The 23,413-nt window shown below is 39.0% G+C and overlaps 1 protein-coding gene across 1 annotated transcript in view; it reads right to left on the bottom strand.

Moving 5' to 3' along the window:
- Positions 1 to 23,413, bottom strand: part of LOC129677283 (cilia and flagella-associated protein 47-like) — a 603,052-nt gene that overhangs the window by 440,446 nt on the left and 139,193 nt on the right. The window contains 2 exon segments of the mRNA XM_055607932.1: positions 489 to 589; positions 2,207 to 2,416. Of these exon segments, the coding sequence (XP_055463907.1) occupies positions 489 to 589; positions 2,207 to 2,416 (311 nt within the window).

Genomic DNA, 23,413 nt, shown 5'->3' on the forward strand with positions numbered 1-23,413 from the left:
ACTTCTGCTCCTCCTGTCACAGTACTGTGAATTTGCAATATTGTTCTCTATTTAAACAATCCTGTTTAACATTATCATTTGACAAGGTTGACTCAAATAGCTTCATAATTTCTATAAAATCACTGGAAAGATCTATATGCTATATATATATATATATATATATATATATATATATATATATATATATATAAACTCAATCAACTCTCTATTCATGCATCTTCAGATACCTGTTAAGTTAATGAAATAAATGGCATTGGCATATTCTATTATTAATAACAAACATAACTCTGCAAACAATAAATGTTTAATATACATGTGCTAAATTACTTGATTCCAGGTTCTGGATATCAAACACAGCACGTTGAGCATTTAAGACAACTGCTCTACCATAAAGTGACAAGTCTTATTCACAATATATTATTCGATGTACTATTTAGTTAGTAAGAACTTGCACAGAGAGAGAATGGACTCAGCCAAAAACATCTTACCATCCTTTACAATAACTTTCTGCTTGTCAGGATGAATTGCCAAATAAAGATAAATAGTAAGAATGCAATTTTCTGCTGTTGCAGTAACTGGAAGGGAAAACCTAAAAATGAAAATATGTTTATCGAAAAAACCCACTTCACATGTAATAAAGGCAATAAAATATTTCTAATTATTCGAAATATCTTCAATGCTTAAAATTCAAATTTAATTAACTTCTTTTGTAATTTATATTTTTATTTTTTACAATTAATTCAATTGTATACCAGGTATAGCCACCTCTCTCTTACCCTCCCAATACTGCCCTCAATCCCTCTTCCCCTCCCATGCCCTTCCTCCAGTCCACTGAAAGCTTAGGCCCTCTTCCTCTTCCCTCTAACACTAGCCTGTCAGGTCTCATCAGGACTGGCTTCACTGTCTTCTCCTGGGGCCTCGTAAGGCTGCCTTTCCCCTCAAGTGAAGGTGATCAAGAGGCAGCCAATGAGTTCATGACAGATATAGCCCCTGTTCTTCTTACTAGGGAACCCATTTGGTGACTGAGCTGCCATAAGCCACATCCCTCCAGGGGTCCTAGGTTATCTCCATGCATAGACCTTGATTTGAGTGTCAGTCTCAGAAAAGACACATGTGCCCAGATTTTATGGTCCTCTTACTCTCCTTGTGGAGCGCCTGTCCTCTCCATGCCTTTCTTTCTCCCCGTTCTTTCATAAGGTTTCCTGCACTCTGCCCAAAGTTTGGCTATGAGTCTCAGCATCTGCTTTAATACCCTGCTGGGTAAAGTCTTTCAGAGGCCCTCTGGGCTTCTGTCATGTATTCTTTCTTCTCCTACTTCTGATGTTGTCCTGTTTGTCCTTCTGAATGAAGATTAAGCCTCTTCCCTAAGGTCATCCTTGTTGTTCATGGCCCCACCCCCAATCACACACAGTGAGGTGGCCTAACTAGGCCACAGAGAAAGAACTTTCAGACAGTCCTGATGAGACCTGATAGAGACCTCATTCAATTTATTTACACCATATTGTGGAAATTGTGTTTGGTTATACTAACAATAAAATACACCAAGAAAAACAAGGGAATAATATTTATGTGTGTGTGTGTGTGTGTGTGTGTGTGTGTGTGTGTGTGTGTGTATTCTACCTGTCTGTATATGTTTGAGAAAGAAGCTATTGAAATGGATGGGGAAAGAGAAAGAGACGAAATAGATCCAAAAATACAGCAGGAAAGGAATAAAATAGATTACCTTTTCTTATAGTTTGGGAAAAAATAGGTATGATATAGCTGCTCTCAAAAGATGCCTGTGTATAGCAAAAATCCCTCTATCATGCCACTGTTGTTTTTCATGCTTTCTGCCTGGGCTCTGTTGTACAATAATCCACCAAGCCAAAGCACAAAAACTATTATCAATCAAACAATCTAGTTGTACCTCAACATTTCATGTTCTACTTTGCTACTTGTAAAACATTTATTCACATCAGCTTTCTATTTACATGTGAAGAAATGTGTCTCAGAAATCAAATTAACAAAGTTATAATACCTTATACACATATAATTTACTTTTTTGTTGTTTATCATGAAAGCAAATTCATATTTGGAATGTTAAAAATTGTATGTCCAAGATGACTATATTAGATGTCATTCGTTTAACCACTTTAGAAAAAAATAGAATAGAAAGTTAATATCCCTCAATGTCAAATACAAAAGCATTTACATTTAAATATCTTACCAGTTATCTCTGTCATCACGAAAAATAATCTCGGCAAAAAAGGAAACAGGTTTAGATGAACTGAAACTAATATGACATAGTATCTCATCATTAATTCCAGTACTAGAGCCATTTATAACTCTGCCTTTTGGAAATGTCACAGTAAGTGGTTGAATTTCATCCTCATTAAGAAGCATTGCAGTGGGAATCTTGAATTGTAGAGCTGAATTACTGTTTAATTTTTTTAAAAAGTTAAAATATCAACAATTAATTTGAATTAATGAGCATTTGCATTCTTAAAAAGCAACTATATAAATACCATTTTTAATATTTAAACATATTTTTATCTTCTCTTTCTGTCTGTCCCTTTTGTTCTGCAAGATTTAAGGGAAATAAAATAACAGACTAAAAGCAATAATGCTTTTACATGTAACCATCACATAAAATTATTTCCTTCCAACATACCCTAGCAAAGATTTGTTAAAGATTATCAGTAAACATTTAAAAATTGAATGTATATTTGTCCAAAATGATCGGTTAACATATATAAATTGAAATCATATATATTAAATAATATTGGTTAATTATATACTTGAAGAACTTAATTTTATTTTTATTTTTTGAAGAACTTTTAAAATGTAGCTATTAATAACCACCTCAAAGCAAATATCACAAATAAATTTTGCTGATACATGTTTAAACATATATTATGCTAAATGTTTAATATATGAAAATTTTAACAAATCAAAAATTATGTAGAATCACATTAAAACAGATTTGCTATTTATAATTATGCTGCCAAAAAATACTGAAACATTAGCTTTTTATTTTACTATGCATGTGTAAACATATAACAAATAAGTACTATTAAATGGGAATAATATTCTCTTATTATTTTAATCACTGTGAACATCACTCAGCTAATAAATGAAACCAGGAAAGATAACTTTTACTTTAATTTATTATATATATATATATGGTACACTAGATAAAATATGAGAAATTAATTCATAAATACAGAAGAAAGCAATTTAGTTCTAATTAACCATCATTGAATGCATCATTTATTCTGCTGATTTCATGATATGTATATAACAAAGAAAATTAGTGTCATCATCTCTTCAACTCCTTTCACAGAGTCATCTTGTATTTTGAGTTCAGGTACTTTTTACATTGATATCACCCTACATTAATTAAAGAGTTGAAAGGTTAAAGGTTAATTCTTATATTAAGAAAGTTTCCGGAGGGGGGACAAGATGGCGGCGCCAGGATAACACTGCAATTGAGGAGCAGGACAACATTTTCCATAGAGCGAACAAGAGACTGAACTCTAGGCCCTAAAATAACAGCAATCAATCGTGTTTCCAAGGTGAAAGGAAACACCCACAGTATGGGAATCAGTCAGGTCCATGCTCAGGCCACCCAGCCAGAACCCAGAAGAGATCCTGGGTCCTGAAGGCGCTAGGAAGCCAGACCAGAGCCACACACCTGTGTGTCCTGATCACCTTCCCAGGCTGATCAGTGGGCACAAAAAAACACCAGAGACTGGGAGACCCAGTGGCGAGAAAACCCCACAGGGAAGGAAGGAAACAGGACTGACTTGGGTCAACCAGTCTTTCCCTGGAAAATGTCTCGCAGACCAGCGGGTACAAGCCGACATCACTGAACTGGGCGCCAGCCGCAGGCACAGACAGTTGCTGCGTGCCCAGCTCTTCAGCACGGACAGAACTGTCCTCCCCAGGGCAACAGAGACCGGGAGTCCCTGTCAGGAGAAATCATCACAGAGAACGAAGCAAAGGGGACAGAATTAGGCCACCCAGTATATCCCTGGTAAAGGGCCCGCAGACCAGCCCAACCCAGGGAACCACTATGCACCAGATAGCCTGCTTTAACCAGTAGAGCAGTACCCACCCGCCACAGATTACCACTTGAGTACTGGGGCTCAGAGACCCAACCTCAGATCTAGAGAAGCCCGAAATCCCCGAGATCAACCTCCAGATACTGATCCAAGGGGCATCCAGTTATCCCTAACAAAACTGACCAAATCAGGGGACAAACAGGCTACAGCAGCAGATCACTAAAGTTACAGCAAGAAACCCAGAAGCAGGGCAGCTGTCCTCAGGACTTCTCTGGGTGAGAGGAGAGCCCTCTTGACTAACAAGGACCACAGTTACCACTCAGGTCTCTATGCCTGAGGTGAGCAGTGGCAACTTCTGAAAATCACCTGCCATCCAGTGACTATACCCAAAAAGCAGAGAAGGCTTCTTTCAGGAAAATCCATCTTCCTGCCAAGGGGATTATCAACACCACAGGATTCCAGGAACCACCAGAAACAAACTCCAAACACCTAAGACAGCACAATGGGTAGAGGCCAGCATAAAAGCTCAACCAACAAAAGACAGTGCAATATGGCAGCTCCAGAACCCAGTTATCCAGGGGCAAGTAACCCTGGACACCCAGCATAATTGAAATTCAAGGAAATGACATAACATCTATGCTCATGAAGAGGATAACAAAGGAAACAAATAAAAGGCATAAAGACCTAGAGGAAGATAAACTCAAACAGATTATGGCCATCTGTAAAGAAATAGAGGAAGATAAAAACAAACAGATTATGGCCATCTGTAGAGAAATACAGGAAGTTGCAGCCAAACAGTTTGTGGCCTTTAGAGAGGAAATGCTTAAATCACTGAAAGAAGTAAAAAAAAAAAACAGAGGATTGTTCAAACAAACAGCTGAAGGAATTGAAGGAAAATACAGTCAGACAGGTGAAGGAAATCAACAAACCTGCTCAAGATTTGAAGATAGAATTGGAAAAATTAAAGAAAACAAAAATGGAAGAAATTGTGGAGAGAAAGAATTTAGGGAAGAAAGCAGGAACTACAGAGGTTAACATAACCAATAGACCACAAGAAATGGAAGAAAGAATCTCAGGTGTGGAAGATACAATGGAAGAAATAGATGTATCAGTCAAAGAAAATGTTAAATCTAAAACATTCCTGACACAGACTGTCCAAGAAATTCAAGACAACATAAAAAGACAAAACCTAAGAATAATACAACACTTTGAGGGTGACAGAAGTGATCTATATGGCTGCTTAAGTTTACTCAAATTCACTGAACTGTATACTTACAATGGGTGAGCTGTGTGATATATAACTTATACTTTCTATAAAATTGATAAAGAGCAGTTCTATTTTATCACTAAGCCAGAGATGTTATTCCAAGCTGATAAATCTGTGTGTGTGTTTGTGTGTGTGTGTGTGTGTGTGTGTGTGTGTGTATGTGTGTGTGTGTTACAAGAGTGTACAGTGGGGCCAAGTACACTGATTCCATAGGTTGCTGTTAGCAGCCAAGAGGCATTCAATAAAGGCGATGGAATGATTGAAAGTCATACATTTTTTTTCTTGTTGGTGTGAGCCCCTGGTGCCTGCTGTCCATTGGCAGGCAGACTTCTTTTGAATCCTGCAGGGAGCCAGCTCCCTGCTGTTTGTGTTTCTCATATTCTGATGTAAATTCTAAAGTGATAACTTTTCATAGTTTTAATTGAAGGGAAGTTCAGAGGAACATTAAGAACCATGTACTTTATGGAGCTTATTTTATAATTTCAAATACTGTACTGTACATAGAACATATGTTGCCTTCTCTTTATTTGTATGTATACCATATACTTTGATATTTGAAATGTTATGTACTGGGCAGGCCACTTACATTTCTAGAACAGATTGTATTTTATGCAACCATTTCCTTGAATTAACAACAATAAAAAAAGAATAATAGGAATAGAGGGAAAAGAAGATTCCCTCCTTTGAGACCCAGAAAATATTTTCAATGAAATCATTGAATAAAATTTGTCCAAAATAAAGGAGAGGTCAATAAGAATACAAGAGGCTTACAAAACACCCAATAAATTAGACAAGAAAAGAAAATCCTCCCTCCACATAATAATCAAAACAGTAAGTATACAGAACAAAGAAAAAATACTAAAAGCTGCAAGGGAAAAGGCCAAGTAACATATAATGGCAAACCCAATAGAATCACACCTGACTTTTAAACAGAGACAATGAAAGCCAGAGGGCCTGCGCAGATATCATGCAGACCTTGAGAGAACACAGATGTCAGCCCAGGCTAATATACCCTGCAAAACTCTCAGTCCTCATAGACGGAGAAAACAAGATATTCAATGACAAAAACAAATTTCAACAATACCTACACACAAATCCAGCATTACAAAAGGCACTAGAAAGGAAAATGCAACCCAAGAAAACTAGCTACTTTCAAGAAAGCACAGGAAATACTTAACCTAACTACAGTAAAACAAAAAGCAAGCAAGAACACAACCTTATGACCAGAGCCAACATCAAAATCCAAGGATCTATCAGCCACTGGTCATTAATCTCTTTCAACATCAATGGACATTATTCTCCAATAAAAAGGCACAGACTAAAAGAATAGATGCAGAAACAAAACCCATCAATCTGTTGCATAAAAGAAATACACCAAAGTCACAAAGATAGACATCACCTGAGGATAAAGGGTTGGAAGATGGCTTTCCAAGCAAATGGACCCAAGAAGCAAGCAGGAGTAGCCATCCTAATATCTGATAAAATAGACTTTCAAGCAAGATTAATCAAAAGAGATGGGGAAGAACACTTCATACTCATCAAGGGAAAATTCCACCAGGAAGACATCACAATCCTGAACATCTGTGCCTAAAATACAAGGGCACCCACATTTGTAAAAGAAACACTGATAAAACTTAAACCACACATAGATCCCCACACATTAATAATGGGAGACTTCAACACCCCACTCTCAACAAAGGACAGGTCAACAAAGCAGAAATTAAACAAAGAAACAATGTCTCTAAGAGTGGTATTGAATCAAATGGACCTAACAGACTTTACAGAACCTTACACCTAAACACAAAAGAATTTACGTTCTTCTCAGCACCTCATGGAACCTTCTCCAAAATAGACCATATAGTTGGTCACAAAGCGAGCCTCAACAAATACAAGAAGATTGAAATAATACCTTGTATCTTGTCTGATCACCATGGAATAAAGCTGGACCTCAACAACAACAGAAATTGCAAAAAGCCAACACAAACATGGAAACTGAACAACTTCTTACTGAACGACAGCTGAGTCAGGGAAGAAATAAAGAAAGAAATTAAAGTCTTCCTAGAACTCAATGAAGATGAAGAAACAACATACCCAAACTGGTGGGACACAATGAAAGCAGTGCTAAGAGGAAAGTTCATAGCACTAAGTGCCTTCAAGAAGAAATTCGAGACAGTTCATTCAAGCAATTTAATGGCTCACTTAAAAACCTTAGAAAAAGAAGAAGCAGACACACCAAACAGGAGTAGACAGCTGGAAATAATCGAACTCAGGACTGAAATCAATCAATTAGAAACAAAACAATTCAAAGAATCAATGAAACCAAGAGCTGGTTCTTTGAGAAAATCAACAAGATCGACAAACCCTTAGCCAAGCTAACTAAAAGGCAGAGAGACACCACCCAAATCAACAAAATCAGAAGTGAAAAGGGGGACATAACTACAGACACTGAGGAAATCCAAACAATCATTAGGACTTACATCAAAAGTCTTTATGCCACAAAATTTGAAAATCTAAATGAAATGGACAATTTTCTTGATCGATTTGACTTACCAAAGCTGAATCAGGACCAGGTAAATAAACTAAATAGTACTATATCCCACAAAGAAATAGAAGCGGTCATCAAAAGCCTCCTATCCAAAAAAAACCCAGGACCATATGGATCAGCACAGAATTCTACCAGACCTTCAAAGAAGAGCTAACTCCAATTCTCTTCAACCTATTCCACAAAAGAGAAACAGAAGGAACTTTACCAAACTCATTCTATGAAGCCACATTCACCTTGGTACCTGAACCTCACAAAGACTCAACTAAGAAAGAGAATTTCAGGCCAATCTCCCTTATGAACATTGATGCAAAAATACTCAACAAAATACTTGCAAACCGAATACAAGAACACATCTAAGATATTATCCAATATGACCAAGTAGACTTCATCCCAGGTATGCAGGGGTGGTTCAATATACAGAAATCCATCAATGTGATCCACCATATTAACAAACTGAAAGGAAAAAAACCACATGATAATCTCCCTAGATGTTGAAAAAGCATTTGAAAAATCCAACATCCATTCATGTTTAAAGTCTTGGAAAGATCAGGGATACAAGGCACATATCTAAACATAGTAAAGGCAATATACAGCAAGCCTATAGCCAACATCAAACTGAATGGAGAGAAACTTAAAGAGATCCCACTGAAATCAGGGACAAGTCAAGGCTGCCCACTCTCTCCATATCTCTTCAACATAGTGCTGGAAGTCCTTGCTAGAGCAATACGACAGTTGAAGTCGATCAAGGGATTCAGATGGGAAAGGAAGAAGTCAAATTATCACTATTTGCAGATCATATGAAAGTAAACTTGAGTGACCCCAAAAACTCTACCAGGGAACTCCTACAGCTGATAATCACCTTCAGCAATGTGGCTGGATACAAAATTAACTCAAAAAAATCGATAGCACTCCTGTATACAAAAGACAAAATGGCTGAGAAAGAAATTAGAGAAACAACACCCTTCACAATAGCCACAAATGACATAAAGTACCTTGGTGTAACCCTAACCAAGCAAGTCAAAGACTTGTATGAAAAAAATTTCAAGTCTCTGAAGAAAGAATTAGTAGAAGATATGAGAAGAAGGAAAGATCTCCCATGCTCATGGTTTGGCAGGATTAACATAGTAAAAATGGCCATCTTACGAAAAGCAATCTACAGATTTAATGCAATTCCCATCAAATTGCCAACACAATTCTTTACAGACCTGGAAAGAAAATTTCTCAACTTCATATGGATTAACAAGAAACCCAGAATTGCTAAAACAATCCTCTACAATAAAAGATCTTCAGAAGCTATATCCATCCCTGATCTCAAGCTGTACTGCAGAGTAACAGTTATAAAAACTGCATGGTACTGACATAGAAACAGAATGGTGGATCAATGGAACCGAACAGAAGAACCAGAAATAAACCCACACACTTATAGACAACTGATTTTTAACAAAGATGCCACAACCATACAATGGAAAAAAGATAGCATCTTCAACAAATGATGCTGTATCAAATGGAAGTCTACATGTAGAAAAATGAAAATAGATCCATAATTATCACCCTGCATAATACTGAAGTCCAAGTGGATCAAAGACTTCAACATAAAACCAGACTCATTAAATTGGCTAGAAAAAATTGGGGAATACCCTAGAATTCATTGGTGCAGGAGAAAACTTCCTGAAAGGAACACCAACAGTACAGGCTCTAAGAGCAACAATCGATAAATGGGAGCTCATGAAACTGAAAAGCTTCTGTAAAGCAAAGAACACAGTCATCAAAACAAAGCAACTGCCTACAGATTGGGAAAGAATCTTCACCAACCCTTTATCTGACAGAGGAGAGGACTCATATCCAGTATATATAAAGAAATAATGATGATGAAAAGCAGCAAACCAAGTAATCCACTTAAAAAATGGGGAACAGAGCTAAACAGAGAACTCTCTGTAGAAGAATATCGAATGGCAGAGAAGCATTTAAATAAATGTTCAACCTCATTAGCCATTAGGGAAATGCAAATCAAAACAACCCTGAGATTTCAACTTACACCCATCAGAATGACCAAGATCAAAAACTCAAGTGACAACACATGCTGGAGAGGTTGTGGAGAAAGGGGAATCCTTCTCCACTGTTGGCGGTAATGTAAACTTGTACAACCACTCTGGAAAGCAATCTGGCGCTTTCTCAGAAAACTAGGAATAGCGCTTCGTCAAGATTTAGCCATGTTCTGGCTATTACAAATAATGCTGCTACAAACATGTTTGAGCAAATATCCCTTTTGTGTACTTGAGCAAACTTTGGGTATATACCTAGCAGTGGTATAGCTGGGCCTTGAGGAAGCACTATTCCTAATTGTCTTAGAAAGCGCCAGAGAGATTTCCAGAGTGGTTGTATCAGTTTACATTCCCACCAGCAGTGGAGGAGGGTTCCAGCCAGAACCTGGAAACAACCCAGATGTCCATCAACGGAGGAATGGATACAGAAATTGTGGTATTTTTACACAATGGAATACTACTCAGCAATCAAAAAGGAGGAAATCATGAAATTTGCAGGCAAATGGTGGGATCTAGAAAAGATCATCCTGAGTGAAATATCCCAGAAGGAGAAAGACAAACACGGTATATACTCACTTATATAGACCTATAAGATATGATAAACATAATGAAATCTATACACCTAAAAAAGATAATCAAGAGAGCAGACATGGGGTAAGATTATCAATCCTCGTTTAGAAAGACAAATGGGATGCGCATTGAACATATGACAGGAGTCTACTGAGCGCATTTGAAAGACTCTAACTAGCAGTGTTTTCAAAGCAAAAACTCATGACCAAACTTTTGGCAGAATACAGGGAATCATAGGAAAGAAGGGGAGTTAGTCTGATGAGGAAAGGTTAGGAGCTCCACAAGGACCAAATATATCTGGGCACAGGGTCTTTTCTGAGACTGACATGCAACCAAGGACTATGTAGAATGTAACCTAGAACCTCTGCTCAGATGTAGCCTGTGGTAGCTCAGTAACCAATTGGCTTCCCATAGTGAGGGGAACAAGGACTATTTCTAACAGGAACTCAATGACTGGCTCTTTGGCCTCCCCATCCCCCAAGGGAGGAGCAGTCCTAGTAGGCCACAGAGGAGAGCTTTGTAGCCACTCCTGAAGATACCTGATAAAAAAGGATCAGATGAATGGGGAGGAGGTCCCCCCTATCAGTGGACTTGGCAAGGGGCATGGTGGAGATGAAGGAGGAAGGGAGGGACTGGGAGGGAATGAGGGATCGGGACACGGCTGGGATACAGAGTTAATAAAATGTAACTGATAAGAAAAAAATAAAATCCAAAAAAAAAAAAATTCAGCCATACCACTCCTAAGCATATATCCAAAAGAGGCTCAAGTACACAAAAAGGACATTTGTTTAACCATGTTTGTAGCAGCTTTATTTGTAATAGCCAGAAGCTGGAAATAGCCTAGTTGAGCTGAATACAGCTCAAGTGAAGAATGCATGCAGAAATTGTGGTACATCTATACAATGGAGTATTACTCAGCAATGAAAAATAAGGAAATCATGAAATTTGCAGGTAAATAGTGGGATCTGGAAAGGATCATCCTGAGTGAGTTTTCCCAGAAGCAAAAAGACACACGGTATATACTCACTCATATAAACATACAACATAGGATAAACCCGCTAAAATCTGTACATCTAAACAAACTAAGCAAAAAAGAGGACCCTAACTAAAATGCTCAATCCCCATCCTGAAAGACAAAGAGGATGGACATCAGAAGAAGAAGAAAACAGTAAACAACCTGTGAACCTGCTACAGAGATTCTCTGAAAGCCAGAAGAAGAAAAAAGGGAAACAACCTTGGAACCTGCCACAGAGGGCCTCTGAAAGGCTTTGCCCTGTAGACTATCAAACCAGATGCTGAACCTGATGGCCAACTGATGGGCAGAGTAAATGAAATTTTATGTAAGAAGTGGGAAAAGCAAGAGCTGGGAGAGCACAAGGAGAGCAACAGAACAAGAAAATTTGAAAACAGGGAACTTCCCAGAGACTCATACTCCAACAAAGGACTATTCATGGAGATAACCGAGAACCCCTGCACAGATGTATCCCATGGCAGTTCAGTGTCCAAATGGGTTACATAGTAATGGGAAGAGGGACTAACTCTGATATAATCTGATTGGCCGGCTCTTTGATCACCTCCCCCTAAGGGGGGAGCAGACTTACCAGGCCACAGAAGATGACAATGCAGGCACTTCTGATCAGAACTGATAGACTAAGATCAGAAAGGAGAGGAGGACCTCCCCTATCAGTGGACTTGGGGAGGGGCATGCATGCAGAAAGGAGAGGGAGGGTGGGATCAGGAGGCGAGGAGGGAGGGACTTATGGGGGAGATACAAAATGAATAAAGTGTAATTAATAAAAGTTAAATAAAAAATTTTAAAAAAACCCTAGAAAAAGAAGCAGACACACCAAAAATGAATAGACGGGTGGAAATAATCAAACTCAGTGCTGAAATCAATCAATTAGAAACAAATAAAACAGTTCAAAGAATCAATGAAACCAAGAGCTGGTTCTTTGAGAAAATCAACAAGATCGACAAACCCTTAGCCAAGCTCACTAAAAGGCAGAGAGACACCACCCAAATCAACAAAATCAGAAATGAAAAGGAAGGCATAACTACAGAAACTGAGGAAATCCAAACAATCATTAGGACTTACTTCAAAAGTCTATATGCCTCAAAATTTGAAAATCTAAATGAAATGGACACTTTTCTTGATGGATTCCACTTACCAAAGCTGAATCAGGACCAGGTAAATCAATTAAATAGTACTATATCCCCCAAGAAAATAGAAGTGGTCATCGAAAGTCTCCAATCCAAAAAAAGCCCAGGACCAGATTGTTTCAGTGCAGAATTCTAACAGAACTTCAAAGAAGAGCTAATTCCAATTCTCTTCAAACTCTTCCACAAAAAAAAAAAAAAAAAAAAAAAACAGAAGGAACATTACCAAACTCATTCTATGAAGCCACAGTCACCTTGGTACCTAAATCTCACAAAGACCCAACAAAGAAAGAATTTCAGGCCAATCTCCCTTATGAACACTGATGCAAAACTACTCAACAAAATAATTGCAAATGGAATACAAGAACATATCAAAGATATCGTCCACTATGACTAAGTTGTCTTCATCCCAGGTATGCAGAGGTGGTTCAGTATACAGAAATCCATCAATGTGATCCACCATGTTAACAAACTGAAAGAAAAAAAACACATGATAATCTCCCTAGATGTTGAAAAACATTTGACAAAATCCAACATCCATTCATGTTTAAAGTATTGGAGAGATCAGGGATACAAAGCACATATCTAAACACAGTAAAGGCGATATACAGCAACCTATAGCCAACATCAAACTGAACGGAAGGAAACTTAAAACTATCCACTGAAATCAGGGAGAAGACAAGGCTGCCCAATCTCTCCATATCTCTTCAACAAAGTTCTGGAAGTCCTTGCTATTGCAATAGACAATTGAAAGAGATCAAGGGGATACAGATGGGAAAGGAAGAAGTCAAATTATCACTATTTGCAGATGATAGGATAGTATACCTGAGTGACCCCAAAAATTCTACCAGGGAACTCCTACAGCTGATAAACACCTTCAGCAAAGTGGCCAGATACAAAATTATCTCAAAAAATGAGTAGCCCTCATGTATACAAAAGAAAAAAGGGCTGAGGAAGAAATTAGGGAAACAACACCCTTCACAATAGCTACAAATGACATAAAGTACCTTGGAGTAACTCTAACCAAGCAAGTCAAAGACTTTTATGAAAAAAAATTCAAGTCTCTGAAGAAAGAATTAGAAGAAGATATCTGAAAATGGAAAGATCTCCCATGCTCATGGCTTGGCAGGATTAACATTTTAAAAATGGCCATCTTACCAAAAGCAATCTACAAATTCAATGCAATTCCCATCAAATTACCAACACAATTCTTTACAGATCTAGAAAGAAAAATTCTCAACTTCATATGGAATAAAAAGAAACCCAGATTTGCTAAAAAAAATCCTCTACAATAAAAGATCTTCTGGGGGTATCTCATTTCCTGATCTTAAGCTGTACTATAGAGCAACAGTAATAAAAACTGCATGGTACTGACATAGAAACAGAATGGTGGATCAATGGAACTGAACAGAAGACACAGAAATAAACCCACACACTTATGGACACCTGATATTTGACAAAGATGCCAAAAATATACAATGGAAAAAAGATAGCATCTTCAACAAATGGTGCTGGTCCAACTGGATGTCTACATGTAGAAAAATGAAAATAGATCCATACTTATCACCCTGCACAAAACTAAAGTCCAAGTGGATCAAAGACCTCAACATAAAACCAGACACATTACATTGGTTAGAAGAAAAATTGGGAAATACCCTAGAACTCATTGGTACAGGAGAAAACTTCCTGAACAGAACACCAACAGCACAGGCTCTAAGAGCAACAATCAATAAATGGGACCTCATGAAACTGAAAAGCTTCTGTAAAGCAAAGGACACTGTCATCGAAACAAAGCAACTGCCGACAGATTGGGAAAGAATCTTCACCAACCCTTTATCTGACAGAGGACTCATATCCAGTATATATAAAGAACTAAAGAAGCTGAAAAGCTTAAACCATGTAATCCAATTAAAAAAATTGGGGAACAGTGCTAAACAGAGAACTCTCTGTAGAGCAATATCGAATGGCAGAGAAACACTTAAAGAAATGATCAAGGTCATTAGCCATTAGGGAAATGAAAATCAAAATGGCCCTGAGCTTTCACATTACACCCATCAGAATCGCCAAGATCAAAAACTCAAGTGACAACACATGCTGTAGAGGTTGTGGAGAAAGGGGAACCCTCCTCCACCGCTGGTGGGAATGTAAACTTGTACAACCACTCTGGAAATCAATCTGGTGCTTTCTCAGCCAAATAAGAATAACACTTCCTCAAAATCCAGCCATACCACTCCTAGGCATATATCCAAAATTGGCTCAAGTACACAATAAGGACTTTTGCTCACCCATGTTTGTAGCAGCTTTATTTGTAATAGCCAGGAGCTGGAAACAGCCCAGATGTCCCTCAACTGAAGAATGGATGCAGAAATTTTGGTACATCTACACAACTGAGTATTACTTTGCAATGAAAAATAAGGAAATCATGAAATTTGCAGGTAATTGGTGGGTCCTGGAAAGGATCATCCTGAGTATGCTGTCCCAGAAGCAGAAATACGCACACGGTATATACTCATTCATATACACATATAACCTAGGATAAACCTAGTAAAATCTGTACATCTAAAGAAACTAACCAAGAGAGTGGACCCTGACTAAAATGCTCAGTCCCCATCCCCTAAGGCAGAGAGGATGGACATCAGAAGAAGAAGAAAACAGGAAACAACCTAGAAACCTGCCACAGAGGGCCTCTGAAAGGCTCTGCCCTGCAGACTATCAAATCAGATGCTGAGAATTAGGGCCAACTGTTGGGCAGAGTGCATGGAGTCTTATGTAAGAAATGGGAAATAGTAAGATCTGGAGAGGACAGGAACTCCACAAGGAGAGAAACAGAACCAGAAAATGTTAACACAGGGGTCTTCCCACAGACTCAAACTCCAACCAAGTCCCAGGCATGGAGATAACCTAGAATCCCTGCACAGATGTAGCCCATGACACTTTCCGTGTCCAAGTGGGTTACATAGTAATGGGAAGAGGGACTGCCTCTGACATAATCTGATTGGCCTGCTCTTTGATCACCTCCCCCTGAGGGGGGAGCAGACTTACCAGGCCACAGAAGAGGACAATGCAGCCACTCCTGTTGTGATCTGATAGACTAATATCAAAAGAAATGATAGGAGGACCTCCCTCATCAGTGGACTTGGGGAGGGGTATGCGTGAAGAAATGGGAGGAAAGGTGGGACAGGGAGAGCAGGAGGGAGAGGCTTATGGGGGGATACAAAGTGAATAAAGTGTAATTAATAAAATAAAATAAAATTTAAAAAATGCAAGAAAAAAATGAAAGTTTCCCAAGAGCATTACTTTGTAGGAAAATAAATTCTAACGTACATTAGCCATAAACAAATAGATGTAAATGACTAATTATAAAATGAAATGTTGACAAAAACGCAAACTGCAAAGTACATTAAATGTTCAGGAAATGAGGTCTTCTACACATTGAACATCACTTAGAGCAAGGCCTGTGGCATTAAACATGTTAACTTCCCAACCAAACACAGAAAATACATGTCATATTGGCTTCTTCAATTTGTATATTTCATTAACAGTGTTAATATATCATTATTGGTAATATAATCCATCTATTCAGTCTTTCTAGACATAAGAAATTCACTATTTTGTTTCTAATACTCAAACACAACTGTCTCATCCATAACCAAAATACTCATGTCCAAATAAATAAATACAAAGTTATTTATGACTTCACTTGTCACAAGAAACTGTGTAGGTACCACATTTTGCTACACTAAAATCATTACTGTGGATAATGTTAAACATAGCTTATAACACACAAGTGCAATTCTTTTTCTAGGATATATTATTGATACAGTCAAGACCCATGCTGCAAAGTGAAGATGTGCTGCTAAAACATTAGCCTATATAATGTGTTATACATTAAAATAAATGGTACATATTTTCCTCCATCCTAAATTTTCTCACATCCAAGCAATATTATTGGCCTCAAATAACAAATATACAGGACGTTAAACTTTACCAACAAACCTAGTAATCTAATTAAAAATTGGGTACACAGTTAAACAGAGAATTCTCAACAGAGGAATATCAAACGGCAGAGAAACACTCAAATGCTCAAAATCCTTTGTCATCTGGGAAATGCAAATCAAAACTACCCTGAGATTTCACCTTACACCCATCAGAATGGATAATATCAAGTAAAAATACATGCTGGAGAGGTTGTGAAGAAAGGGGAACCCTCCTCCTTTGCTAGCAGGAATGTAAACTTGTATAACCACTTTGGAAATCAATATAGCTCTTCCTCAGAAAACTGGGAATGTCTTTACCTCAAGATCCAGCTACACCACTCCGGGTCACAATTCCAAAAGATGCTCAACCATGCAACCAAAACATTTTCTCAACTATGTTCATAGCAGCTTTATTCATAATACCCAGAATCTGGAAACAACCCAGATGTCCCTCAACAGAGGAAGGATACAGAAATTGTGGCACATATACAAAATGGAATACTACTCAGCAATTAAAAACAAGGAAATCATGAACTTTGCAGCCAAATTTATAGAACTAGAAAAGATCGTCCTGAGTGAGGTAATGCAGAAGCAGAATATCACACGTGGTATAGACTCACTTATAAGTGGATATTAGCCATATAATATAGGATAAACTTAGTAGAATATAAGTCCTAAAGAAGCTAAACAACAAGGAGGTGTCTATGGAAGATCCTTAATCCTCATACAGAAGGGCAAACAAGATAGATATCTGAAGTGGGAGAAGACAGGTAACAGGACAGGACACTACCACCGAGGGCCTCTGAACGATTTATTTTTTACTTTTTTTCTTATCAGTTACATTTTATTAGCTCTGTATCCCAGCTGTATCCCGCTCCCTCATTCCCTCCCAATCCCATCCTCCCTCCTTCATTTCCACCGTGCCCCTTTCCAAATCCACTGATGGGGGGACTCCGAACGATTTTATTCATCAGGGTGTCAAAGCAAATGCTAAGACTCATATCCATTTGTTCTTGAAGAAAGTGCCCTCTTAAAATTTTCACTGATTGTTCATAGTCTCTGGTTCAATTTTATTTCTGCTATAAATGCCTGGTATGGTTACGGAGAGGGATTCCTGGAGTGTGAGATATGCAAACATCATTCTTTACATAATATTACCTGGAATGGTAATAATACTGAGTTAAACCATGACTACTTTACCTGAGTTCTTAGTTTTAATACTACTTCTATTGTAGCATATGATTATTTCATTGTGTATTCTTTTTATAAAAGATTTATTTATTTTTATTATTTATACAGTACTCTACCTGCATGTACACCTGCATGCCAAAGAGGGCACCAGATCTCATTACAGATGGTTATGCTCTACCATGTTGTTGCTGGGAATTGAACTCAGGATGTTGGGAAGAGCAGATAGTGCTCTTAACCTTTGAGTCATCTCTCCAGCCCCTCATTGTATATTCTTACAAGGCTACTTATATGTTTTATATTAAATATATATAATATATTTATATATTTGTAGATATATAAAAATGTTATATATTTATAAATATATATCTATAATATAATTTTAATTATTTCACATACCATAGCTATTCTGTTCTTCAGTATTTCTATTGTGTCATTTGGTTATTTTAAAAGAGATTTTTTTCTATACATTCTCTACTAGCCTTCAATTCAAGAACCACCTAAAAGAGCCTCTTATGTTCTGGGATTACATTCACATGCTATCTAGATCAGCATTTATATTTTCTACATAATATCAATCATTTATTTGCTGTAATAACAACCAAATAATGTTGAATTTCACATGCAATAAACTTTAAGAAACAAAATACTCACAGGATATAAAAATAAATAACTGCGAGAGTCACACTCACATTTAAGCAATAAAAATTTGCAATCATAAGGATTCTGCACAGGGCCCAAAGTTTGGCTGTGAGTGTCAGTATCTTCTTCGATACCATAGTGGGTAGAGTCTTTCACAGGTCCTCTGTGGAAGGTTCCTGTCCTGTTCCCTGTCTTCTCCCACTTCCGATGTCCATCCTGTTTGACCTACTAAATGAGGATTAAGCATCTTCCCTAGGGTCCTCCTTGTTGTTCAGCTTCTTTAGGACTATAGCTTTTAGTGTATATAGTGTATATATAAAATATCATAAATTTTATGGCTAAAATCCACTTATAAGTGAATATATATATACCTTATGTGTCTTTCTGCTCCTGGGTTACCTCACTTGGGATAATCTTTTCTAGTTACCACAATTTGTCTGCAAATTTCATGATTTCTTTGTTAATACTTGTTGAGTAATATTCCATTTTGTAAATGTACCATACTTTCTGTATCCATTCCTCCCTTGAGGGATATCTAGGTTGTTTCCATGGGCAGAGTGCTGGAATTCTTATGGAAGATGGGGGGAGACAGAAAGACCTGGAGGGGAAAGGAACTCCATAAGGAGATCAACAGAGCCAAAAATAAATAAATAAATACATGGGCCAAGGGGGACCTGCAGAGAGCAATACTCCAATCAAGGATCATGCATGGAGAGGACCTAGAACCCCTGGTCAGAGGAAGGCCAAGGCTCCTCAGTTTCCAACTAGGTTCCCTAGTAAAGGGTACAGAGGTTGTCTCTGATATGAACTCAGTGGCAGGCTCTTTGATCACCTCCTCAAGGTTGATGAATCCTTGTCAGAACACAGAGGAAGATGATGCAGCCAGCCTTGATGAAACCTGATAAACTAGGGTCAGTTAGAAAGGAAGGAGGTCCTCCCCTACCAAGGGGTGCTAGGGAAAGGGCATAGAAGGGAGAAAAGAGAGAGTAGCTATGATGGGGAGGAGACAAGAGAGAGGGCTAAAGAGGGCATACAAAATGAATAAATTGGTGGAGGGCCAAGATGGCGGCGCCTGGAGAACACCTTGTCTGAGAAACGGGACAACACACTCCGTGCAGCTACCAGGAAACTAAACTCTGGGCCCTAAAACAACAGCTATCGTGTTTCCCAGGTGAGGGGAGGCTCCCATGGCGTGGGAATCAGTCGGGTCCATTCTCTGCTGCCCAGCCAGAACCCGGAAGAGAACCCAGCTAACACGGGCTTTGGGTCTCCAGGCTGGTGCCACAAGCCTGCGTGTGCCGATCACTTTCCCAGGCTAATCAGTGGGCACAAGGGTGCCTGAGACTGGGAGTCCCAGTCGAAAAAAAAACCCACAGGGAAGGAAAGTTGCTAGACTGATCACGGGTCACCCAGTCTTTCCCTGGAAGGTCTCGCTGACCGCGGGTACCTGCCGCAATCACAACTGAGCTCCTGCGGCACACAGAGAGCAGCTGCGAGCCCAGCTCAAAATCCCTACTCCCTCTTCGGAGGAGGGAAAAGGCATCCAGGAGAATCTGCCACAGAACACATTGTCTGTACCCAAACCCGAGATTGGGGCTGAGAAAACCCAATCCATTCGGGCAGTCCCCCAAACACCACCATAACCGTGCCGCAGCGGAGCAGAATGATAAAGAGGCGCACAGCGGCTTCACAGTGCCAGAACTCCAGTGCTGCCAGCTGCTCCTAGCAAACAAACTACAGCTCAGGATCTGGGACTGTGGTCATTCTACATGTCCTGAGATTCTCCTGGTTCCAGCACAATAAGGTCTAGCAGCAAGTTCTATCACCGGCAACCCCCCCCGACCCCTGGCAGAGAAATGCCGGCTCAGGATCCGACTGAGAAGCCCCAACCCCTGTTGGCACTCCCCTGAGAGCATCTGCATAAGCTTGCCCTAGCAGAGGGGAATGTCAGAGGGGAAGGACAGAGAGGCAGCCTGCCAAGGACACAGCACCCTCTCTCCAGCTCACCCAGCGGCCCCTAGCAGAGAAACCCAAGCTCTGGATCTGAGGTACTCAACCCTACCTGGTACTCTCTCAGGATCAGCAAACATAGATTCTACCGCCAGACTGCTTCTGGCAGAGAGATCTGGGCCCGGGATCTGGGATTAAGTACACTCAACCTAACTCTTTTCCACGCCATCCAGGGACCAGTCAACATAACCCATCTTGGCAGAGGGAAAGGACAAAGAGGCAGCACACAGGAAAGGTGGACACCGAGTCCTGTGGCCACAGTGTCACAGAGCTGACTGTTAGCCTAACCCGTGCATTTTTCACAGCAGGAACAAATCAGAGAGTAGTGAGCAAGGGGAACCCCTGTGCATTCCAACTGGTCCTGCAAGAGAGTGAGTAAGCCTTCTAGGGAGAGATTGCCCCAGACCCAGGGCCTCTCCACAGAAGCAACCAGACGAGATCCCTGCCACCCACACCCCTACTGTGGTCATCATAGGGATTCTTGGGATAGCGACCCCAACATTGAAGCCTCTGCCTTGCGGGTCCATCAGTGTAATCCAGGCAAACAATCCCTGGATCTCAGTCAGAACTGCATAATACTGGCCTGCAGGCCACTGCAATAGTCAGAGAATCCGTGCATGCACACTGTGCACGCTAAAAGCGCACCCGAATAGCGCCAGCATCACATTCCTTACTTAGGTAAAACTGAAAACACAGTGCACACTCCCAAAGCAGTGAATCTCTCTCATCTTCCTGAAAAAACAGTCCAGAAAACAGAAAGAGAGGATCATAGCCATAACTACAATCTCGAGGAACAAACAGTGAGGATTATAAATAACCAGATGGCTAGAGGCAGACATAAGAACACTCCCAACAAAAATCAGGACATAATGACCTCACCAACAATCCCACAAAACAATGGACACTTCAATTCACTAGATATACAAGAAAACGACCTCAAAACTATGTTTCTCCAGTTATTAGAGGCCCATAAAGATGAAATGAACAAAGCCCTCAGAGAAATAGCCAAAGAAATCGAGACTAACCAAGAGAAAACAAATCGTGCTCTCAGAGAAATGACCACGAAAATTGAGGCAAACAGAGAAGAAATGCACAAAGCTCTCAAAAAAATGTCCAAACAAATGAAGGCAAATAAAGAAGAAATAAACAAAGCTCTCATAGAAATACAGGCAATTATACCCAAGGAAGTAGAGGCACAATTAGTGATACATAGAGAGGAAACCGACAAAAAAATAGAAGCTATCATTGAAAAGCAGGAATCCACATTCAAACAAATGAACGAAATGGTGCAAGACATGAAAACAGAATTAGAATCAATAAAGAAAACACAAATAGAGAAAAACCAGGAGCTGGAGAACATAGAGAAAAGATCAGGAACTACAAAGGTAAGCATCATCAACAGAATACAAGAGATGGAAGAAAGAATCTCAGGAGCCGAAGATACACTTGCAGAAATTGACACATCTCTCAAAGGAAAAAAAAAATCAAAAAATTCGAAACACAAAACATCCAAGAAATCAAGGACACCATGAAAAGACAAAACCTAAGAATAATAGGAGTAGAAGAAAAAGAAGACATCAGGCTCAAAGGTCCGGAAAATATTTTCAAGAAAATTATAGAAGAAAACTTTCCCAACTTAAAGAAGGAGATGGCCATAAACATACAAGAGGCCTACAGAACACCAAGTAGACTAGACCAGAAAAGAAATTCTTCACGTCACATCATAGTCAAAACACTGAACCTACAAAACAAAGAAAAAATTCTAAAAGCAGCAAGGGAAAAAGGCCAAGTAACATATGAATGTAGACCTATCAGAAACACACCAGATTTCTCAAGAGAAACAATGAAAGCCAGAAGGACCTGGACAGAAATCATACAGTCCTTTAGGGACCACAGAATCCAACCCAGACTACTATACCCAGCAAAACTTTCAATCAACATATTCAAAATATTCCAAGACAAAACCAAATTTAAACAATATCTACATAGTAACCCAGCTCTACAGAAGTTACTAGAAGGGAAACTCCAAACCAAGGAAAACAACTACATCTAAGGAAACAAAGGAAATACATAACTACACAACAAAAACACCAAAAGAATACAAGCAATGAAACTCAGTGACACCACCAAACCCACATCTAAAGTAAGTAACAATTCTTGGTCACTAGTTTCTATCAACATCAACCGACTCAACTCCCCAATAAAAAGACACAGACTAACAGAATGGTTGCGGAAACAGGATCCATCATTCTGTTGCATCCAAGAAACACACCTATGCAACAAAGATAAACACTACCTCAGAGTAAAGGGCTGGAAAAATGTCTTTCAAGCAAATGGTTCCAGAAAACAAGCGGGAGTAGCCATCCTAATATCTAATAAAATAGACTTTCAACCCAAGTTAATCAAAAAAAGATAAGGACGGCCACTATATTCTCATCAAAGGAAAAATCCACCAAGAGGACATCACAATTTTGAATATCTATGCCCCAAATACAAGAGCACCTACATTCATAAATGAAACAATATTAAAGCTTAAATCACACATTGATCCTAAAACCCTAATAGGGGGAGACTTCAACACTCTACTCTCACCAAGGGACAGATCAACTAGACAGAAAACAAATAGGGATATTAAAACACTTACAGAGACCCTAAATCAAATGGACCTAATAGATGTCTACAGATCTTTTCATCCAAACTCAAAAGAGTACACCTTCTTTTCAGCAACGCATGGAACCTTCTCCAAAATAGACCATATAGTTGGTCATAAAGCAAGCCTCAACAGATACAAAAAGATTGAAATAATCCCTTGTATTCTATCTGACCACCATGGACTTAAGCTGGACCTCAACAACAACAGAAATAACAAACAGCCAACAGGCACATGGAAACTGAACAACTTGGTACTCAATGACAGCTGAGTTAAGGAAGAAATAAAGAAAGAAATTAAAGACTTCCTAGAATTCAATGAA

Source organism: Psammomys obesus, unplaced genomic scaffold (genome assembly GCF_907164565.1).
Source record: "Psammomys obesus unplaced genomic scaffold, mPsaObe1.curated_primary_1811, whole genome shotgun sequence".
Lineage (NCBI taxonomy): Eukaryota > Metazoa > Chordata > Mammalia > Rodentia > Muridae > Psammomys > Psammomys obesus.